At 41.8% G+C, this 22,725-nt stretch overlaps 1 protein-coding gene across 8 annotated transcripts in view; it reads left to right on the top strand.

The window, feature by feature from the left end:
• LIMCH1 (LIM and calponin homology domains 1) overlaps window positions 1-22,725 on the top strand; it is a 350,076-nt gene that overhangs the window by 275,373 nt on the left and 51,978 nt on the right. For 4 of the 8 annotated variants that reach the window (XM_061192217.1, XM_061192215.1, XM_061192216.1 and 1 more), the window contains exons 9-13: window positions 9,278-9,313; window positions 14,122-14,248; window positions 15,706-15,863; window positions 16,067-16,475; window positions 19,529-19,747. In XM_061192217.1, the coding sequence (XP_061048200.1) occupies window positions 9,278-9,313; window positions 14,122-14,248; window positions 15,706-15,863; window positions 16,067-16,475; window positions 19,529-19,747 (949 nt within the window). Of the gene's footprint in view, window positions 1-1,070; window positions 1,314-1,830; window positions 2,161-3,803; window positions 3,923-4,007; window positions 4,120-4,555; window positions 4,817-9,277; window positions 9,314-14,121; window positions 14,249-15,705; window positions 15,864-16,066; window positions 16,476-19,528; window positions 19,748-22,725 lie in introns of all 8 variants that reach the window. The other 4 variants (XM_061192219.1, XM_061192218.1, XM_061192221.1 and 1 more) reach the window with 2 other exon arrangements.

Genomic DNA, 22,725 nt, shown 5'->3' on the forward strand with positions numbered 1-22,725 from the left:
GGCTCCCTGGTGGCTCTTTGCTATGCCCTCCTTGATCCCCTTCCCCAAACTAAAAGTAAATAGAAAATTCTGTCGCCTTTCTATTTGCATAGGCTCTGTAAATACACCAAGTCATCCAGGTAACAAAAGAATGCTTCTTGGTTTTCTGGCTTGGAAGATTTATTCTGAAAAAAAATGAATAGCCCTATTTATGTATATTTCTGAAATTTTCTATCTCAAGAAACATATTTAGTTAGAAAGTGACTTTTAATTGATATAATGTTTATGCATATAGATGCCACAGCTTTGGTTTAAATTATGATATTGTCAACATTAGCCATCTAACGTTCACTTCGTAGGAAAACAATTGAAAATATCAGATTTAGCATTAATAAAGGTGAACAGTTATTGACGCAAGAAACGAATGGGTATTGCCTCTGTGGATCCAGGTAAAGAGGATACCCTCTCTGTTCTTCAAGTTTACATTAGCCAAACCTAATTAATGCTATCAAGAGGCAGAGACTTGAGTTTGAACATTGAAACTTTCTATTCAGCATTGACCTAATCATACTTTCTGGCAGTATGAAGGTTTATGGTTGAGATGTTCAATATGTGAACAATGTTCCAACTATCTCCAAACTAATTCTAGAATTTGGATCATGCAGAGCTCATTACTAACACTTAACTGCTGCAGTAAAAGACGTTCCAAGAAGGCTCAGGGATTCAATCAGAAAACTTGAATTCATTACAGTAACTTGAATAGTGTGGGAATTGGGCATCATTACTGTCAAACTGAAATCTCATTACCATTCTTAATAGTCTTTCAGCGAGCCCTGGCTTCTCTTCCTAAACTAAACTAGAGTCTGTCATCTGGTAGAAAAACTCTGTCTCTTTCCAGTGTCAAAAGGGTAGCATAGACAAAAGTAATCAAGGCTGCAATTGATTCCATATTTTTGAGAAAGGGAGATGTGCTTCCATCATTCCATTCTGTCTTCAGCCTCTGAATTTCCATGCTTGACATTCTGTTTGTCTGCTCCCCTTCCTGGAACCCGATTTTTCCAATAACGTGGGGGCCTGGATCAAATTGACAGAAACCAAGGCCAAACGGAAGAGGTGAAGTCGAGGGTGACCTGTATTGTGCGGGCTCTGGAGAGTGGACCTGCGGAAGAGGGGCTCAGGCAGGTGCCGGATCTTCACAAGGATGACCTGGCGCAGCGCAGAATTCAGGGCAGGTTTGGCCCTCACCGCGAGGCTCCGAGCTTTGTCACGGTCGCCAATATAACAGAAGCCGACCGGGAGACGTGGGAGAGGCTGAAAGTGTCAGGAAAGACGAGGTGTGTCATGTTTTCCCCTGGTTTTCTCCTAACAGTGGTATCATTTAACTTTGAAGGAATCACTTATCCTTCTATCATTTTTTATCTTCATGGCCAGAAAAAATGCCTCAAAACACAGAGCATATTCTGTATGAGTTGAAACTTGTTAATACTAAAAATTACAAGCCACAAGGACAGGAAACATCCTCTTTAATTCAACTGATTTATTGTGAATGCTTATTTTGATAGGCTTATTTACGTGTAAGGAATTTAAACTTGGCTTTTAAATAATTTTAATTATTTCATTGTACCCAAGGTTTTCTTATGCCATCATTTATGATGTTAAGAAAGCTACAGAAACTTAAAGTGCTACTTACCTAGGCAAGACAATGATCATTTCTTCATTTGATTGATTAATGGAAAAGCAATTCTGCTTTAGCCATTGAAGTATTTTTCATACATCCAGTATTTTTTCAAAGCTCTTCATTGATTTTACTCACCTTAGAAACCTCTGGAACTTATTTCCGGTTCTGACTAGGGATGGAGATGTGGAGCACACGTGTGCCCCTGAGCCTTCACCAGAAATTAAAGCAGAAACTGCCATCCGTGATGACTTTGCCAGCCGCAAGGCAAGGGCTTATAAGAAAGCTTCCAGCCCTAGGCAAAAGTTCGTGCACTTCGGACCAGTGACAGAGATAGATCAGCAGACATGGAAGCGGCTCAGCATTGGCAGGGCTGGGCCGAAGGAGGATGCAGAGGAAGTCATCAGTCACAGCTGCAAGATTCAGACGTACTCTGTGCCCCCTGCCTTGGCGGCCATGTCCAGTTTACAGGAAGACCACAGGCTTAATCCACAAAATGACTGCAGGTATTTTTTGCCATTACACGTGCAAGGAGATCTGCATGGGAATCACTGCTGCTTTTAAAGAGTTTGCTGAAGCACATTAAAGAAACCGCCAGAGATGACGTAGTTTTAACAGCCTCTTTTGCTAGTTAGCAGAGAAGGAATGTCAGTAGATTTCCCCGCGGGGAAACGTGTGTGAAGTTAAATGACAGACATCCATTTTGATTCTGTTGTCACCAGAATCACTGCCTGGGAATGCCAGTAATTTTGGCAAAGGATTCATCTTCCCTTGGCTGCATTAAGCAGTATTTTGTTTGTTGGCAATACTGAACAAACTAGATGGAATGTTTTAATGATACCCTTCATGTTTCTCCTAAAGATATATTGATAAAAATCTGGCTTACCTATACCCTCCCTCTTTCTTATCCCACAAGGGAGAAAAAAATTGTTACTAGTATCATTAAGTTCAGATTTTGGACATCTAAGTAGACACACAAAAAAGTAAACATCTCTCCCCCACCATCTCCTGCCCGGTTTTTAAAATTATATAACAGAACATGAGTGGAAAAAGACTCTTCTTTTGAGGGTTCCTATGAGTCAGGAGTTTCCTTGGATGAATCACCATCCAAATTTGTGAGGCGTCACCTGGGAAAAGACCTTGTAGAGCTGTCACCAGTCCTCATCCTCACTGGAGGCCTTCCAGCTGTGAATTCCCAAGCCCTCTGTTGGGGATTTGGTTCTGCGGGCTGGTCTTTCTTCCATTAAGCAGGTATAGGGCATTTCTAAAGTTCTGGATTCTCCGTACGCTAGGTGTGCTTGGGGAAACTTAGACATCAGGGTCCACTCTGCACCCCACTGTCTCCGCAGTGCCCAGCAAACATTTATTTACTACAAATTTGCTTTGCCATCTCCGTGTGAACTGCCTTCCTCCCCCTTTGAGGTCCCAAACCACTACCCGCACGTCCTCTTTTGTCTTTAGCTGAAGATGGTTCTTCAGGTGAGGGTTTCAGCCATTTTGGTAAGCTACTCAGTTTTCCTGGGTCTATTCCAGGTATACATGTTATCAAAATTTGTTTGAGTTTCTGTTAAAAAATAATAATAATAAGATTCTGGATTCTCCCAGGAAACTCCACTCCACCTGCGTGGTGGGAGCAAAGCAGAGCCCTCCACGGCAGGAGAAAATGCTCGGGACAGTCTCCTGCATGCCTTGTTCATGATAGCCAAAGCACACAGTGGATGGTCCATGACATAGAGAGGGGTTTCTTTGGTTCCGTACTGTGGATGACACCCTAGAGGCCGTCAATAGAAATAACCCTGGTACACCAGAAATGCACTGCTGGGGTTTCAGAGGCTGATGGGGACCGGGGGTGGAAGGGGTGGGACTAAGAAATTAGTAAGGAATGCATCCTTGAGTCCTTGACTACTAAGGGGCCATCACTCAGCCCCGTGGTGGCAGAGTCAGGCTAGCCTTCTTTGACTTTCTCAGACCCTTGCCAGGGTTCATATTCTATTATCTCATTCTGAGTATGTCATCCTTACTAACTGGCTTCTGGAATAGCAACCGAACTTTCTCTCTTAAGCTTTCAGTCTCAGTGACTTTCATTGTCTCCTTTCCTAACTCTTTTCCCTCTTCCCCCTTGCTGCCAATGCTACTTGATCATCAACAGAATAGTGACGTCTGGTGTAGATGACCGTTGTAAAAGGGTCTGCCGGCTGGCTGTGGTGCCGGAGTCCCAGGAAGAGCATAGCTGCAGTTTAGGTGAGTGCCCGAGGAGGACAGAGAAAGGTGAGGACGTGAAGGCTGACAGGTGGGCCCAAGGCCCCGGGTGGGAATTCTTTCCTAGTAGTAAAGCTGTCCTGTCTGGCTTTAGTTACCTGCAAACAGCTGCCACAGGATGGCAAAGAAGCGACTGAAGGAGTCGTTCAAAGAGGTTCTGAGACGGTGCCAAAGGCTGAAAGATCCGAGGAGAGCGGCCAGCCACTGTGAGCGCCTCACCCGCTTTCCAGGGTGCGCTGCCTCTGCTGTTTATGGCTGCTGGGTCCCCCAAAACAGCTTAAAGCCACAGTATGCGCTTGATGACTGATGTGGCGTGGAGCCCCTTAAGGGAATGCGCCCATCCCAGGGTCAGAGTTCTGCTTTCAGTGCCCTTCCCGGGTAGAGACTTTACACTTTGCATGTGGTTGGGTGCTGGCCAAGTTTCATTCTCAGGAATCATGAACACCAGAAAGGGAAACCCATTCCCGTGTAAGTATCAGCTGCATGATGGAGGTCCAAGGTATTAATCCTCAGTTGCTATGTGTGCTGCTGCCTCTGTGATCACTGGCTTCTTCCGTCTTGAGTTAATGCCAAGCGAGTGATGCTACTGAAAACATCTTTAGCAATAAGTGCCCTTTGACTGGCTGGACTGATGTGCCCTAGTTCATGTCCTCTGACCTCTGAATGGGAGGCTTCAGAGAGAGAAGAGAAGTCAGAGAAGATGACAGCTCCTGCCTGGAGTGGCAGTGGACTGAAAGGCCAAAGAAAATTGTATGATTCACAAAAAGATGACGTGATGGCCAGGAGAACTGGGATGTCTCTTAGACACATTGGATCCAAGCTAAAACAGTTCCGTCCAGTTCCATTTGCAAAGCAACGCATTGTGGAGGAATCTGCCAAGGGTCCACCAATAAACGATAAGAGGTCAGAAGATTATCCTAAGCTGTTTTGACTTTGTTTCTCCAGTCTGAGCCTTGATACATGCTTTGAATGTGTCATTAATGCTTTATGGTTTATCAATGCCACTTACCTGCTATTGCTAGCAGAAATGAAATGATTCAATGACTGGCCTAGTCTGCCAAGATTTTTTTTTCTTTTTTTGCATGTGAGCACGTGTGGAAAGAATAGTTCAGTTGTGAATTGTCCTATTAAACATTCTTTCTGACTCTCATTTTGTGGGCAGCCTAAATGGGAAACTCTTTTATTTCTTCCTAGCTCACATAGGAGCCATCGGGTAAAGGAGTTAAACTTCTTTCTGACCTACTTGATTTCATTCTGATTCCAGGAGGGTCTTCAGGTCCAAAGAAGATATATACTACTTATAAAATTAGTTTAATTTAATTTTAACATTAGCAAACAGTGCTTTCTAGAGGTAGGATTTCCATTCCGTGCTCTGACTTGATTTTAAATGAAGGTAGGGAATATATTAAAAAGGTAATCAACAAGGACCTACTATATAGCACAGGGAACTCAATATTCTGTAATAACCTATATGGGAAAAGAATCTGAAAAAGAATGGATATATGTATATGTATAACTGAATCACTCTGCTGTACACCTGAAACTAACACAGCATTATACATCAACTATACTCCAATGTAAAATACAAATTTAAAAAAATAAAATGAAAGTAGGGAAATAGTAATCCTAGGGTTCATGGTCTGGTTTCAGGTCCTGTATGTTGAAGCTTCTGTTGCTATTTAGTAAGAGTGATAGACTTTTGTGAAAAGTGTGGTCTGCCTGATCAGTGCAGGGCAGAGGAGTAAGGAGTGTGTAGCATAATTAAAGCTCCACCAAAGTAAAACAGGAAGTGATGAAGTTCTGCTTCACAGAGGACCCTGATGGTAGTGGGACAGAGGGTAGAGTGGGGAGTAAAGAAAATCTTAAGTAATCCCCAAATTTTAAGATTAATATCCTAGCCATCGTTACCATCTGGATTTAATGTATGTTTTACATTCTTCTGAATCATAATACTACCATAGGAGAGCCTTATTGTAACACTGGTTTCAGGGAGCAGGAGTAATAGCCGTGCTCTACTTTATAACTGTTACCCTTTCAAAGCGCTTCTGCTTCCTCCAGCGTACCTTCTCCTGGGAATTCACAGGTAGGTTGAATGGCTCTTGGCTCCAATTCACAAATGGGAAGCCTGATGTAGAGAGAAGGAACACCTGGATCACACCTGGATCCCAGCAGGTGAGGGCAGGTTAGTGAGAGAGGGACAGCCTCGCCCACCACGCTCACTCTCTCCCCAGATGCCCTGATGTGGTGCCGGACCCTGCATCCATGGGCTGCCGGAGAGCAGTCAGCATGAAAGGAGAGAAGGAAGTGAGGCCTGTAGGCTGCCTACTAGAACATTCTAGACGGCCCATTTACTCACCTCTCACACAGCCTTTGAGACTAAGCAGTTTCTTCTGTATTCTACAATAAGGAACCGAGGCCCTGGTAATCGGTTCACAGCTGGTGAACACAGCTGGTAATCACAGATCCAAGATCCAAAGCTGGTAATCACAGATCCAAGATCCAAACCCACCTCTGTCTGAAGGGGGAGCCGCCGTTCCACGCCAGCGCGTTACCTAGCAGGTTACCAGAGGAAACTGTGGCAGTCTGACGACTTCCCTGTCACTTGTATCTGTCCCTCTATCTCTGATTCGGGAAGAGACCTCTTTATATTCACATGGGACTAAATGGCTGGTTTGAGCATAAGGAGATATAGTCAGATTAACTCTGTGATGTAATTGTGTGATTGAGCAAGCACACACCTTGGGAATTCATGTTTCCTTTCAACAAGTATTTACTGAGTAATTATTATGTGTAAAACGCTGTGCTGGGTGCTGGGGGATAATCTTAAATGAGCAGTAAACCCGTTTTTCCCTCTCACTTCAAATGAAGCTTATGCTAGTTCACAGTATTGCTAATCATTGATCCTGAAGTGCTTTCTTAGTGCTGAAAGTTACATAAACACAATCAATAGGTGAATAGAGTATTCTTTTGTCTTTCTAAATACCGCCACCATCACAATTAAACTTTATTAATTGCTTTTTTTTTTTTTTTGTAGGATGCTTATACCAACTGTGATTTGTCTGGCCAATTTTGTACTTGATAGTCTGTTGACTGACCTACTTTGCATTTTTTTAAAAAAAATCTCTTTGTTAGTGATTTTTTAAACTCATCTTTACTTTTCTATTTTCCATAGGACAACTGGGAAAATCATTTGAAGCCCAAACTCTAATTATCTTCTCCCTAACAGCAAAGGCAATTCTGATGAAATTTGTGCCCTCTTAAAGCTAATAAATTAGTCTGAGGGGAAATTTCTTAAACCCATATGTATATAGTAAACAGATAAATGAAGGTCATCTTCAGAGACTGCACTATTCTTTTCAATTTCCGGAGCATCCAATAAGTACTTATTGAGGGCCTAGTCTGGTCACTGTTCAGAGAACCCCAAAAGAAAAATCCCTGCCATCATGGAGCTTATGTTGCGGTGTTAATCTATATCTGTTGGCAGAGCTGTCCACGAAATGCTAAGTGTTTTGTGTAGAAGCAATTTAAATTTAAATACATCCTGCATGCAACAACATAGCTGAACCTCATAAACGAAATGTGCTAAGGAAGCCAAACTCAGAAGAGTCCATACTGTATAAGTCCATTTATATAGCACAAAACTCAACACTAATCTGTGGTTTGTGAAAATCCATCAAGGTGTGTGTGTGTGGTCTGTGCACTTTCTGTATGTATATTTTACTTCAGTAAAACATGAATTAAAATATTCCAGTAGACACAGAAACACATACCAACTGTTAATTGATCATCCCTAGATTAGCCATCCATTAAGAATAACTTCTCTCCTCGCTTCCATAGATAATTTAGAAAACACTATATTTGAATGTCTATTCCAGTAGGCCTGTTAATTAACTGGGAAACATTTTACCGAGGCTTCAGAATTAACACTGTTAATTCTGGGTAGAATTAACACTGATTATGCACTCTTTCTTGATGTGAAGGAATCCATCTGCCTCCATGCGGTGATGGTTTTGGAAAATTGAGGGTATTAATTTAACCTTTAGCACCTTCTGAAACTATTCCCCAGAGAAACAGAAAATGGGTCTTACTTCTGGAGGAGAGACATTCACAAACACTTTCCTCTTCTTGATTTTGGCCATTCCAACAGAAACTTTGGGTTTTTAACTAGTGTGGTTGCCTTCACTGTGCATGAAAATAATTATTAATGAATCAGACTGTTGTAGATTGATGAAGGCATCAGAGAGAAGGGTGTATGTGTATGTACACCCATGTGCTTTGGAGTGTTTTCTCTAAGATCATTGGACGAGATCTTTAGAAATTACTCTTTTCCCTATAAATTGTTATAAACTGGACACAGGATCAGGTAATTTTTGCTGAAGACCCGCAAATTTAATTTATTGGACTGAAAGCAGGACATTTTTTCTTTACTCAAAAAATTCTTTGTCTGCCATCAGAATGCATGAATGAACAGCCTTTCAGGGCATAGGTAAGAACCTTCTCTTAATATTCTCCTTTGCTGAAATAGTCATTTGTGGGAGCTGCTTTTTTTAAATGTGCTTAAAATATGCCCTCATAATGTTCTAGTTTCTATTTTCTAATTTGACCTTTTTCTTTGTTTTATCAGATGCATTAAAACTTAAAATGCCTATATCGAAGAAGGTACAACTTTGTAGATCTAAATAATCAGAAGAATATAAAAGATTGTTTAAAAAAAACTTCATTTTTTTTTAAGTTGTGGAATATCATCCGTGTCTGGTTTTGATTAAGGCTGCCAGTTTTCTAGGAATTGTGGTTTTTGTCAAATGTATGCGGAAGGCACTGATTGGGGTTCTGGTTGGAGTTCTGGTTTGCTTTCAGAAAACTGCAGAAACACTCTTTGATGTTATTTGTGCAAATGCATTAACACATCAGGGAAAGGGTCAGTAAGTGTGTGCTTCTATGCTGGGTGTCCATTACAGCCCATTACTCTGCACCGAAAGGCAAAGAACAGTTCAACTGTTTGTGAACCATCTTAATACATGTTTGGGTTTTTCTAAGCTGCCTTCTCTAAACATTGTGGGTTGCACCTAAGCCTTTTTGTGTTTATATTGAACAGATTCTTTCTTTGTGGGTAGCATGGGGATTTTTTTCATTTCTCCTCTGGGTTTTACTGCAAATTTTGCATTCTTCAGAAATGTCAAGACTTTGCTTTCCTTTTCAGCAGTTAATGAATATTACTAATTGTATAATGACACTTCTCTTCCAGTATGATCAGCAAAAAAGGTTTGGCACACATACATTTCACTTGTAGTTTTTATTTCCAGCTTGGTTACAGCATTAACCTTCTGTCTTACCAATCCTCTAATTTTGTATTTGGTCTTATAGATACGGACCGAGAACTCCTGTGTCTGATGACGCAGAGTAAGTTGTCTTGTATTTGTAGGAATACATTAATTACTAGCCTAAACTGCATGCTTCCAGTACTCACCACTAATTGAAATGCAATTAATATAACAGTGGATTGAAGAGCTAACCGACTCTTCTCTGCAGCCTCAGAGAAGCACTTGAAGTTGGAATGCAGAACATATGTTCTGTGCAGGAGAGATGAATGAAAAAGCCACTGAAGCATGATTCTAATATGCAGCTGCTGCTTAAAAGTTAACATTTACTTTTTATAGACAGAGCATGTGAAAGTTGTTCTTGTTAGCGTTCGGACGTTGGAACCCCTTCTGAACCACGGAATTGTTAAAAGGCTTTTCTGCGCTTTGCGTTGAATTCTTGATATGTAAAGGCTTAGCCATGAAGTGGTCATTCTCGTAGCTACATTTTTTTTAAGCTAAGAAAATAAATCCTAAACCACAAATGATGGATTCAGAAGCCCAAGTTCCTCCCAGGTTGGAATAATATAAACTGTGGGATGCTTGAGACCAAAACGTTGGGATTTCGTTCAAGTTCCGTGGCATAGTCAGGGGTCAAGATGTATAACATGACTTGGGCTGCCTCTCCTTGGTTTCCGCTCCTCTCAGAGATGCATTTCCCATCCCCGGCCTCACATCCAAATTTGAAAAGAATCCACTCTCTCCCGTTTGTGACCACATTAACTCCATTTCAAAAATGGATTTCTCATAGGCAGAGCATTCTGAAACTGATATCCGAGGCGGAAGTTTTCTTTGCAGAATGCTCAGATTTAAGAAACATGATTATATCTCATTCCAACAACAGTGGCCCACTAAGCCTGATGTCTGTCCTCTGGGAGAGGGATTTTGTGGCCTCGTGGGAGTCTGGGCCATCATAAGAGTGGACCCTAGTATTCCCTCTGCCTGTCTTCCTGGCCTGATCCATAGTTTCAAGTCACCAAGTGAGGAATCTAAATAACAGTGTAGAACAGACAAATATCATTTCCACCAATGACAACGAGATCAGGCCACAATGTACTGTTTTTGAATTGTGCTTTTTTCCATGTTTGTGTTCAAGAGGTCAGCTTAGTCTGTACTTGTAGCTCGAAGCAGTCTGACTCGTGTGCCAAGGGTATCAGTTTCCGATGTGTGATGCACAATTGCTTTGTGGCCTGACACGTGGAACTTTCATGTCTCAAAACCAAATTCAGCCGGAGCTTGACTGACTAAGAGCTAAGTCAAAGCTTAGCTTTGGAGCTAAGTAGTCTATAAACTAGAGCCCTCGTTGTTGCTTTTAAAATCTACAGTGGCAGTGTTTAACATTCACTGAAAGGAGGATTATATAAGATTGATAGGCACAACACTTCTTTGATTTGGTTAGCAAAAACATTTTGATAGAATGGATTTACTCTTCATCATTGCAAAGCGGCTGTGCAATTTGCCTAATACAGATCTCTAAAAAACCCTAAAAGCTGAAAGAAAAGAAGCTACATTAAAGAGCTTTTGAATTTTACCTGTGCCTGAATATGAAACCTCACCCTCAGGAGAAGTTAATGATTTTTTAAAAGGGGTGGGAGTGGGGACTTCTCTAAATTTACCAAAAAAGCAACCTTATGCGCCAGGGTGAGTACACAGAGCTTCTTTTCCAAGGGTCTTATCTAGGAACATCCAAAGGGCTGAATTTCTTTCTTGGAGTAGACATAATTTATATGAAACCATGTGGGGAACAAAAAGAAAAGTTTATGTCAGGAGTTTTTTTTTTTAAACAGAAATTTATAATATGTTTTGTTCATTCCCCCACGATCTCCCTTTTTCAAAATCTTTAAGGACAACTATTGGCACAGGCTCTATTTGTTCATAATTGACACATTCTTAAAATGCAGCCCAATCAAAAAAAGATGTGCCCTTTAAGGAAAATGCAGGTCAGGGGCAGACCTACCACACAGGCAAACAGAAATTTCCACCTCCTGGCAAGCCACGAATGGCTCCATGGATTTAGTTTCACCTTCTTGCCCTTTGCTTCCACATGCCTCCTCTCCCAGCGGTCCCCTCCGAGGAGGCTGGACACTGTGAGAGCCAAAGGCCATTTTATTCTTAATTCCCTTACCTTAGACTTGGGCCAGAAACAGTTTCCAGGCTCCCCTTGAGGTAATTTAATCCTGGCCCTCAGAAATGCCAACCCATCACCCAGAGAGGCTCCTGGGCCCTGCAGCCAGGGGCCCTTGTCCCAGCAGCCCAAGGGCACAGCCTGTTGTGCGAGGAGCATAGCCTTGGTGCTAGTCCATTTAACATTCTGGAACCTAGGCTTCTGCAGGGTCCCCCACCCCATCCCTAGACATGCACTTCTTCATTTTGGAGGCTGAGTCCAACCTCTGAATTAGGGAACATTTTCTGAATGGTGACTCAGCTCATTTTCTGCCTACTGTTATCAGTTCTCAGCTTGCTTAGTTCCTTTTTTTGAAATGGTATAAAGATATTGCTCATAGTTTTATTATTTCTTTTTTGGGCCAGTTGGCTGGTGTTTCTTTAAAAAAAAAAAAAAAAACTCTAGGAAAAAATAGTACTTCCTGGTATATGAGAAGGCAGGCAAGTGTTTCTCTTTTTATTTCACTAACCAGCTTTCGGCCACATTCGGGCTGAGGTAGTTAGAACTTCATGGTGGGAGCAGAGATAGGAACCCGGGACAGAAGAAGGCAATTCTGAAGGCCTTGCTCCCATCCTCTCCATGCCAGTCGAGTGAGATAAGCAATTCTCAAATCCTGGAGAAAGCTGCCATTTTCTTCCCAGGGTCCCAGAAGAAGTCTTTGCTCTATGGCCACCCACTGTGGCCTAAACCAAAATTCTGCCCTTTAAAAACTATAGATGGCAAAGCTGAAGGAAGGGACCTCCTTCCTCTCCCACAATCTGCCAACTATTTAGATTACAAGAGAGTCCCAGCTCAGAGGAGTTTATATCTTCTAAGACCTTCACAAAGCCTGTAAATTGCCTTAAAAGATGAACTGACTGAATCAGACATATTTAAAGGTAAGACTTTTTTAAACTCTGAAAGGAAGAATGGGATGAGTTTTGGTCCCTTTCTGGAAAGCTTGTTTAAGGGAATTTTGATCCATGAAGTTTAAAAACCATGGGTTAGACTTTTCTACCAAACTCTGCAAATTCCTAAATCTTCCTTAAACCACATTAATAAATAGCATAAACTAGGTGAAAAATCACAGCCCCTCCTCTCTTTCGAGGGCTGCAGTTTATCTTTCAGGAAGGTACAGCTGCCACAGTCAACACTGTCCCCTGAGTCTGTGCACAGTTGCTCACGGTGGTTTGTCATATCCATGCAAATAGAAGCCTCAGATCAAAGAAAGTCCCTTGGCGCAGATTATTAGAATACTCTTGGGGAAAACAGATTACAAGTGCAGTCTTCAGTTTTAGCTCTCTTAGGTCAGACGCAAATTGTACAACATCCAGAGAGAGGGGAGAGGCACCCGCACATCCATGCAAGTTCATTTGAGTGGACCGAAATGAACATGGGCAGCCATTGCTTTGGGGTCATCTTCTTCCAGACAGCTGCCTGCTAAGGAACCCACTAGCATCCAGTGATGCTGCTGCTGTGCATTGTCTGGCCATGGGGATGACTATTTTGGACATCACGGATGATGTCTGGAACTAGTTGGTGTCTCAATGCATGGCTTTTCTTTTTCTTTGTGTTAAGCTGGCTTCAAAAATGGACTATCAGTCTTCTGTTCTTAAACAGCCCTCCACTTGATTTGAGTGCTCTATAACCCATTTGGTTCCCGGAGCTAGTCATTTCTTTGAGAGAAAAAAAGGGAAGATTTTGCTTTGGCTTTTATTTCTATTTTCATCTTGCTGCTTCAGCTTTCATTGTAGCAAAGGTCTACATAAGCATCGCAGAAAAGGCCCTATGGTCTTGCCCAACATTTAATAAGCTCCTATAGAATATATCAATTATATGAACAGCCTAAAGGTTTTTAAAAATTGCCTTCCCAATCCTTTTGCTTTTAAAAGAGTAAATTCAGAGGTATCCTGACAAAAATAAAGTGAAATCATTGTGAGAATTTTAGGATACAAAGTATATACTGATTTATATATTTTATCCTTTAATCTTACCATAAAATATTTTCTTGATTCCAAGATGCCATCAACGCACTATCAATTTACAGACAGTTTTACAGGACATAGAAATAAACCACATCAAACGTATGTATCATTAATGCATAGCTGTTGGATGCAACCAAAATTCAGAAAATACAACAGGAAAAGGTGGTGCCTTAGACTTGAAGCTGTATGATATTTTTTTTTTCTTTTTGAAAATGGGGAAATTGCCTCAGCAGAGAAAGCATTTAAGCCAGCTCTTTACACAAAGAAGCATTTACTGCAATTAAGTTTCACTTCAGGGGACGCCACTCTCCCTCCCTATAAATTCTCCCCAAGTTATACATTTTAACTCTCTTCATTTTACTTTTTAATACAAGTGAGACGAGCCCAGAGCTTCAAATACCTTTTTCTAGCCCTTTACTTTAAACATATATTGACCCCTACATATAAAATTAGATTGGCCTGATTCTGCTATCACTGAAGACAAAGATGGTCACATTTTCGCTTTTTGCCGCAAAAGGAGAAGAGGTGAGGCTGCTAGCATGCCCGCTGCTGCCGGCCGAGGGATGAATAGACTGCAAATCACGCTGCTGCCTTAAGCTGCGGAGGGAAGGGGGCAGGTTTTCCAAACGCGGTAGCGCCCCGACGCGGCGGGACGCTGCAAGTGCGCGGAGACTTGCGGAGCACTGATCCCTGTGCACCGTTGTCTGCTCTCTCCCCACGTAGGAGCACGAGTATGTTTGACATGCGGTGTGAGGAGGAGGCCAAGGTGCAGCCGCACAGCAGGGCCCGCCAGGAGCAGCTGCAGCTGATAAACAACCAGCTGCGGGAAGAGGATGACAAATGGCAAGATGTGAGTGCCGTCCAGGGCCGTGGGCAGCGGGGAGACTGCTCTGCCCGCTGGGCTAGAGGCCCTTTGGAGCAGAAAATCAGGCGGGGCTGGAAAGTCAGACTTGGGCTGGAAAGCCATGCAGAGGAAGGGGGCCCCTCGAGGGCTTCAAACGGTGACACAGTCCATGTGGGCATTAGGGAAAGTACCCTTGCTGAAGTTTGGCCACAAAAAAAGAGGGGAGCAGAAGGGAGGCAACTGGCATGGGATGCAGAATTGAGGAGGGACTGTCTTTTGAGACTATATGTTTGGAACCGATGATAATGATGATGATGACAATGATAATTGCCAACATTGAAAGCGTACCCGTAACAGGTACTATTCTAAGTACCTTGCGTGTAATCATCCTTTAATCCTCTCAGTAATTCAATGAGCTAGCAACTATTATTGTCCTCAGTTCTACAGATGAGTCCCAGAACAGCTAAGTAACTTGTCCAGAGTCACACAGCTAGTGACCAAGAGAGCCAGGATTATAACCAGTAAGGAAGGCTCCAGGGCCTGATGGGGGCCTTGGGATCATCTGTGTGCTAAGAGCAAAGAGCCAGGGCAGGGGAGGAGCCTGAAGATAGGGATGAGAGGAGGGAGAGTGGATTACTTCATCCTCACAGAGGACTCTGAGGTGGCCACTGCAGATTTGACTCTACCTTGAGTCAAAGTTAACTTTTCTAAAGTTGATAAAATGTGGTAATAATTATGTCTGTGGCTGGCACCTTATGTGCACTACCTCATTTAACCCTCACAACAGGCTTGTAAGAGTAGGTATTATTATCATTTCTATTTTAGAGATGAGGAAACTGAGGTGCAGGGAGGCTAAGAAACGTGCCTGAGATTCCAAAGCGTGGAAGAGATAGAGCTAGGATTGTTTCCCACAGCCGCACTCCCACCCGTCTGACTCCAGAATCCTAAGTCTTCAACATTATGCTCTAACTGCCCATAAGATTTGTGGTGAGGGTCAGATGACTTAACACATACAGAACTGTTGGTTCTGTAAGACCCCAAAGCCAATTTTTTTTTTCTATCTTTTCTTCCTTCCCTGAGGGAATTGTAGGTCTGTGGTTAATTCCTACCATTCTGTTGTCAGTGAGTCCATTCACAATGCAGAGGTCATAAATAGCAAGAAATGAAGTTTCTTACAATACCCTCTGAGGCAATACTTTAAAATTTGGCAACTGACATGGAATTTGATCACAAATTTTACATTACCATGTTTAAATAAATGCGCTGCCCTGCTATGGATAATGTAGATATTTCTGAAGGGTTCCTACCTTCGAGGTAGTCCTGTTCCAACCAGACTTACATTGGATGTACAGGAATGTCTTACCCTGGCCGGTAGTCAGTGCTTACTCAACCCTGAAGAGTAGAAATGGAATTATGTGCAAGCCTGAAGAAAACTGTTCTGTCTCCCTCCCCCACCCCTGCAGGACCTGGCTCGTTGGAAGAGCCGTAGAAGAAGTGCTTCTCAGGACTTAATCAAGAAAGAGGAAGAAAGGAAAAAAATGGAGAAGTTACTGGCTGGAGAGGATGGGACAAGTGAACGAAGGAAAAGCATCAAAACCTACAGAGAAATTGTCCAAGAAAAGTGGGTTCTTTCTGTGGTTGTTCTTGTTGAATGTACCGTATTATCTAGATGTGCTTTTCCTAAAAATTGTTGGTTATCACAACGGCTCTGACACCAGTATACTTCCTGTCTGTATATTTTGCTTCAGCTCTACCAAGGTCTGCTTTGCAATTCCTGTGACTGTTGCCTTTGTTCTTGCTTCCCCTCCCATGCCCATCCTTTAGGGAGAGGAGAGAGAGGGAGTTGCATGAGGCATACAAGAATGCACGGTCCCAGGAGGAGGCGGAAGGGATCCTTCAACAGTACATCGAGAGATTCACCATCAGCGAAGCTGTTCTTGAACGCTTGGAGATGCCAAAAATTCTGGAAAGAAGCCATTCAACAGAGCCAAACTTATCCTCCTTCCTGAATGACCCCAACCCCATGAAATACCTGCGGCAACAGTCACTGTCTCCACCCAAATTCACTGCCACTGTGGAAACCACCATCGCTCGTACCAGTGTACTGGATGCCAGCATGTCAGCAGGCAGTGGGTCTCCAAGCAAAACTGTCACTCCCAAAGCAGTGCCTATGCTGACACCCAAGCCTTACTCCCAGCCCAAAAACTCTCAAGAGGTCCTGAAGACCTTCAAGGTAGGATGAGTTCCTTAAGGGTAGAACCAAAACTGAACACCAGGTAATCACTGGAAGGAAGCATCTTGCCTCAAGAAGATGCAATTGTTTTTATCAAACAAAAGCAAAATGTATTAACATGTATGATTGTGAAGTTTATGTGTCTCTGAGATTTGGTTTGCAAATAGTTAAGGGATAGATGATTCCCCTCAATTCCTGTTTTTAATACTGATGGGCTTTAGTGAGATTGGTGGTTGAGTCATCTCGATGAGCAATGTCTGTTTCATAGTTTGATATGATGGCATGGTCTCTCTATAGTAGTCATAACAGACCCTAATTTAGCAGCACCCTAGGTATCTCCAGCTATCTGGAGGTATTGCAAATTCCTCAAAACAAAATTTTGATTGCCTTTGGCTTAAATAGAAGTATATACAGCTACATCTCTTTTAGGAAGAAACTGACATCATATCTAAAAAGATGCTACAATACAAAAAAATAATAATACAAGGAATACGTGGGATGTACTTGGTCCTCAGATGAGACAGATTTTTTTTATTTTTTTAAGTGGGAAGAAACTGTTGTTTTGGGGGCTGGAGGGGTTGCCAATGAATGTGTAAAAGTGATGTACCAGAACCAAAGAATCTATGACAGTCAAGCGTCGTTTTTCTTCCTCAAATCCTAGTATTTTCCCTCACATCAGGAGGAAGTGCTCATCCTTTGTCTCAAGCTATGTTGACTATAAAGAAAAATCAGTTCTGATTGTCCCTGCACACCACATGGGTTCATAGTAGAAGACAGGTGGAATTCATCAGTGGCAGACACGGACATGTGACTGTAAAGAAAGTTTGCTAAACTAAACTAATTGAGCAGTGAGATGCCATGTATCTTCCTATTGAATTTCAGAGGGAACCAAACCACGCTTTCTGACTTTTGCTTAGATAACTCTGAATGTATCTTCAAAATCTGTGCCTTAGGCTTTGATGAAACAAAAGAAAAATGTCCTGGCTGTCTCATCTGGGTTGAATTGAGATGTTTATCCCTCTAAGGGCAGGGGCTGTGTCTTTGTTGTTCATAGCTTCATCCTGAGAGCCTGGCATAGGTGCCTAGGCACTCAGCAACTGTTTATTGAATAGATACACTAATTTTTCCTGAGAAGATGAGCCACTCATCATGCAGACTCGTGCACACACAGATACACACGTGATCATATGTGCTCGGCAGGCCACCTAAGTACCTCAGCAGCTGTCCTTCACCTAGGGCCCACGGTGATGCGCTGTCTGAGATTTCATGAAGGAAGGTTTGATGTTGAGGTGGCCCAGCACAGGGATAGGGAATACATTTATTTAAGTTGGTATCCAAGGCAGCTGATCAATTAATCCAGATGTCCACTTCCTATCCTTAATGTAAACAGCACAATGTGATCATTTAAACAGAAGAATTAGGATAGATGACTTCATGGCAAGACTTTGGCCCTGAGAAAACCCAGTCCCTTGCCATTGTGGCAAGACAGTGTGGAGGCCTCAGGAGAGGTGGATTGAGGAACTGGATAGAGATCCTTTTAGAGCTAGGGCTCACCAATGAGCCCTCAACTCATCATAGGTCTTGATGGCTGTCAACCCTGTTCACAGCCCCACCATTGAGTGGGTGGACCCACGTGTATGGTAGTATGTAAATGGAACAGTTATTACCAGATAATGCCAGAACTGAAGCTAAGGGGTGTGTGTGTGTGTGTGTTTTCTTGTGGGGAGGAGGTGGGCACGGGAGACAGGGAATACAGGCTCAGTTTCTTAGTACAACAGATTTAAGAATAAAGGAAGAGCAAGTAAAATGGTTTAAGGCAGTGTTTTCAAACAGAGTTGCCACCTGTTGCTAGGTTTTGAAATCAATTTAGTGGTTTGGGATCAGCATTCTTTTTTTAAAGAAAAGGAGGTAGAATAGAATACAGTGTTTAAAAAACAGCCTAGTGCATCACACATTAAAAAAGGTAAATATTATTTTGCAAAACTTCGTTTCAGTTATCTTTACGTGTGTGCGTTCAGTTGTGATTTCAACTTCATGGCTCACAGACAATAGATATACAAGCCACTGACTTAGGGTAAATAAACTGTAACTAGCATCTGCCCTTCTATTATTCCTTTTAAAAGATTTTAGAAGGTTTAGTAAGAAGAATAGCTAATATTTACGTACTTACAATGTGTCAGATACTGTTCTAAATTCTGTGCGTATATTAATCCGTAAAATCACCATAACAGCATCATTAAGGAATACTATTATCATAAAGGTGAGGAAGCCGAGGTTGAAGATTACATGGCTGTTAAGCAGTAGAGCCAGGACTCACTCTGAGGCCGTCTCACTGCAGAGCTTCTTTTCAGGACCACGCTACATACTGTCAGACCTTAAGACAGAGATTTCTAGATGCCTTTTAATAAGCCAAACTAACCACCCTCACTCCTTCTTTCTTGCTCCCACCACCCTCCCTAGACATGGGTGCAAAACAAAAATATTTTAATGTGCATGGCCTCTTTTTCTTGAAGAAACTGGGATGGTCAGGTTAACTAGAAATAGGAATTTACTGTCACATAGCATAGCACCAGGTTCCCTGCCCTCCATGATAGCTTCCAAAAAGTACCCATTGCTCCTGACCATGACAGGATAACCTGTGAAATATTCCTGATCTAAGATGAGCTCCGCCTAATTTAATACGCTAATCAGAAAAAAAAAAAATCTCAAAGTTGTGGATTAGCAGTCAGAAAGTAAATGAAAGATTACTGGAACCCAAATATGCCCTTGATTTTCTATACTGCAAAATAAAAACAAACCCACAGTAAGGTGAACATGAAATGTATTCTAATGTGAAGCAGCCTGAGAAGGCAGACCACCTTTTAAAGAAGCCTTCAAAGATGGCATTTAGAGGAGCCCTAGTTTCTAGAACTGACCGAAGCATATAAAAGACCTTATTCTTTGTTAGACTATGATTATTAAATGCTAATGATTTAAGGTGATTCTGAATGTGTTATTTTGTTATAGTCTTTTGCTGGGGAATAGCATGTTCTTGTTCATTCCGGTTTTTACAGGTAGATGGGAAAGTCACCATGAATGGAGAGACGGTTCACGTTGACGAGGAGGAGAAGGAAAGAGAGTGTCCCACGGTGACACTTGCCCCCTCGTTGACCAAATCCCAGATGTTTGAAGGTGTGGCCAGATTGCATGGGTCCCCCATGGAGCTGAAACAAGACAACAGTAGCATTGAGATCAACATAAAGAAGCCAAGTTCTCTTCCCCAAGAGCTGACGGTAAGAAGCAAACTTTTTTTTTTTCCTCTTTGGGATAATTTCAATGTGAAAGAATCTATTTAAAAAAAAATAAGTAGGTCTTGATAATGATCATTTCTTTCTAGGAAGGTGTATTAGTTTGCTAGGGCTGCCATAATGAAGTGACACAAACTGAGTGGCTTACACAACAGATACTAATTGTCTCATAGTCCTGCTGGTTGGAAGTCGAAAGTCAAGGTGTTGGCAGGGTTGGTTCCTTCTGGTGTCTGTGAGGGAGAATCTGGTCCTGGCTTCTGGTGGTTTGCTGGCAGTCTTTGGCGTTCTCTGCCTTGTAGATGCACCACCCTGATCTCTGCCTTCATGTTCACATGACACTCTCCCTGTGTGTTATCTGTGTCCAAATCTCCTCTTTTTATAAGGACACAAGTCATACTGGATTAGGGACCTACTCCACTCCAGTATGACCTCATCTTAATTTAATTGCATCTGCAAAAACCCTGTTTCCAAATAAGGTCACATTCTGAGGTAATTGAGGTTAGGACTTCCACATATAAATATGAGGGAGGACACAGTTCAGCCCTAACAGAGGAATATAACAGAAGTTGTCATGTGTTATGAGTAAAAACCTTTTTCTTGTCCCCCTGTGATTGGTGTCTAGTGTTATAGAAAAAGAAATAAATCTCTGAAATACCTTTATTTCTGTTTATTCAGGACCCCATCAGACTTGTTAAAATAATTTGAAAATAACTGGTGCCACCAGAACCTCACTTTCCATCCTTGACAATATGTATAAAAGGGTATCTTTCTTATTAGTTTTAAAAAACTCATTAAAAATCAAATTAATTTTTTTATTGGTTTAGCCCCTGAAATCCAGTGTAATTAGAAGTACTATTGAATGGCCAAGCTGAAAAATGTAGGGTAATTCAAGAATAGCAGAAGAGAGAACTCAAAATAACATTAGATTTGCTTATTTGGAGTATAAAACGTCATCAAGAAGATTACACTTTTTCTTAGATCTCTCACCAGGGTTCGTGCTGGTTTTGCTGATCAAACCCCAGCTGTCAGTACCACAGATACAGGCCGCCTTTTGGGGTAGAATCGGACTCTGTTCAGCCTTATCTGTTCTCACCAGAGGCTGATTTCTGCGGTTTTAATTTATAGTGTTTGGGTTGGAATTATAAAGGATGGGGGAAACTGTCAAGATTTTTTCCCCCAGCACCTAGTAAAGTTTGGTCCAGAGGGAAACTTGTCTTCCAGCTCCAGGGCTAAGTTAAATGACCCAGCTAGCTAAACCCATCCAGAGGACTAGATATTATTTTTCTTATCTCCAGGATTTGTCTTTTGAAGAATAAAATATGTGTTCGCAGAGGAGTTGAGAGGATTTAATTCTTCCTTGCAGTGCTCAAGCCCTAGAAAGAGATTCAAAGTGGAATAGACCAAAATAACTTCCTCACCATGGTAACATGTTTGCTGGTCTCTAGGAGAAAAGTTTTGTGATCAAGGCACAGGCTGAATCCCTCAACCTGGAATTTAATTCTACTTTTCATTTGCATAAATGTTACCACCTCTGAAGAGTTCTTATGAGTTATCATGAGATGGAAGACTGAGTTCTGCTAGGAGTGTGGGAACTTTACTGGTAGAGTCAAGATGAACTTATGCTCTTAAATTTAAATGAGAAGTTCCCCCAATTAATTAGACATTGCAGTGGTAGGATTGCTTTTCTGGCACAGTTAGTAATTCTGTTCTTATTTTTCTTTTGCCATACTTAGTGATGAGTGTTTCCTAAGTTCCCTTCATAAGTACCTTTCCATGACTCAATCTGGTTACTCTGTCCATCAGGCCACAGGCCCTTTGCACATACTGTTGAGCACAGTTCTTTGTCCCTGTACTTTGGAGAAGCAACAGTGTAGGAGCCACACTGGTCCCATAACAGAGGTACACAGGGCTTAGTCAGGCCCAGTAGATTAATTCCAAGAACAAATCCTAAGGGCTCTGCTATCAGGCACGTGTCCGTTCCCTACCTTTACCGCTGCCCTCTGACCATTTTGTTGTTTGAATCTGGGGGGAACCCTGCCCTTGGCGGAATAGATTTTTTACCAGCAGAAGTTAAAGGAATAAGTAAAGAGACCAGATGGTATAAGGTCTAAACTTCCCACATCAACTACTTAATCTCTCTTGTTCGAAGCTTCTAACCCTTTGGGGAAAAAGCTTTATCAATCCTATATGGAATCGTAAACAGAAGAAAAGGGGGTTTTGTTTGTTTTGGGGTTTTACTAAACCTCCCTTAAAAAATACTCATTCTCAATAATTACTAATTTTCTTATTTGTACAATGAGCAACATAAAAAGAAAGTAGCCTATTGTCTCTTACTGCCAGGCATTTTCCACTTTAACAGTAGTTGTACTGCTACACTCTCTAATGGCAAAGAGAAGATGGATTGAAAGATGTCACATTGGTTACATTGCCCCAAAAGTATCTTGTTTCAAGAGAGGCAAAATTAGATGATCTGAAAGAAATCATGTTATTTCAGAAGTTTATACGGTATAACAAGGAAAGCCCTAATCAAAAGGTGGCCTTGTGGACTTTTTTCTGGAAACCATCCTGATCCTGGGCAGCCTGAGGTCTAATCTCATGGAAGAGCCTGGGAGTCCCTTACTCTGGAAAAAACTGCCTAGTTAGGAGTGGTTTCTAGTTCAATAAACCCTAGTGGTTCTGAAGAGGTCATAGCATTTATTTACCTCATGTCTAGCACTTTAGGCTCTTGAATTAACCATGTCAGGGGCTACTACGTTATTTTCTGGGTAGATAACTACCTGTATGTATCAGACTTCGAGCCAAGTTGTTAGCTGCACTTCATGAAATTTTGGCTAAAACACTCTTCATACTCGCTTACAACTTATGACACCAAAAGTTTTCCATTTAGAATGTGTTATCCTAAGAGCCGTTTTCTTTTCATTAATTAATTAATTTATTTATTTATTTTTGGCTGTGTTGTGTCT

Source organism: Eubalaena glacialis, chromosome 5 (genome assembly GCF_028564815.1).
Source record: "Eubalaena glacialis isolate mEubGla1 chromosome 5, mEubGla1.1.hap2.+ XY, whole genome shotgun sequence".
Taxonomy (NCBI): domain Eukaryota; kingdom Metazoa; phylum Chordata; class Mammalia; order Artiodactyla; family Balaenidae; genus Eubalaena; species Eubalaena glacialis.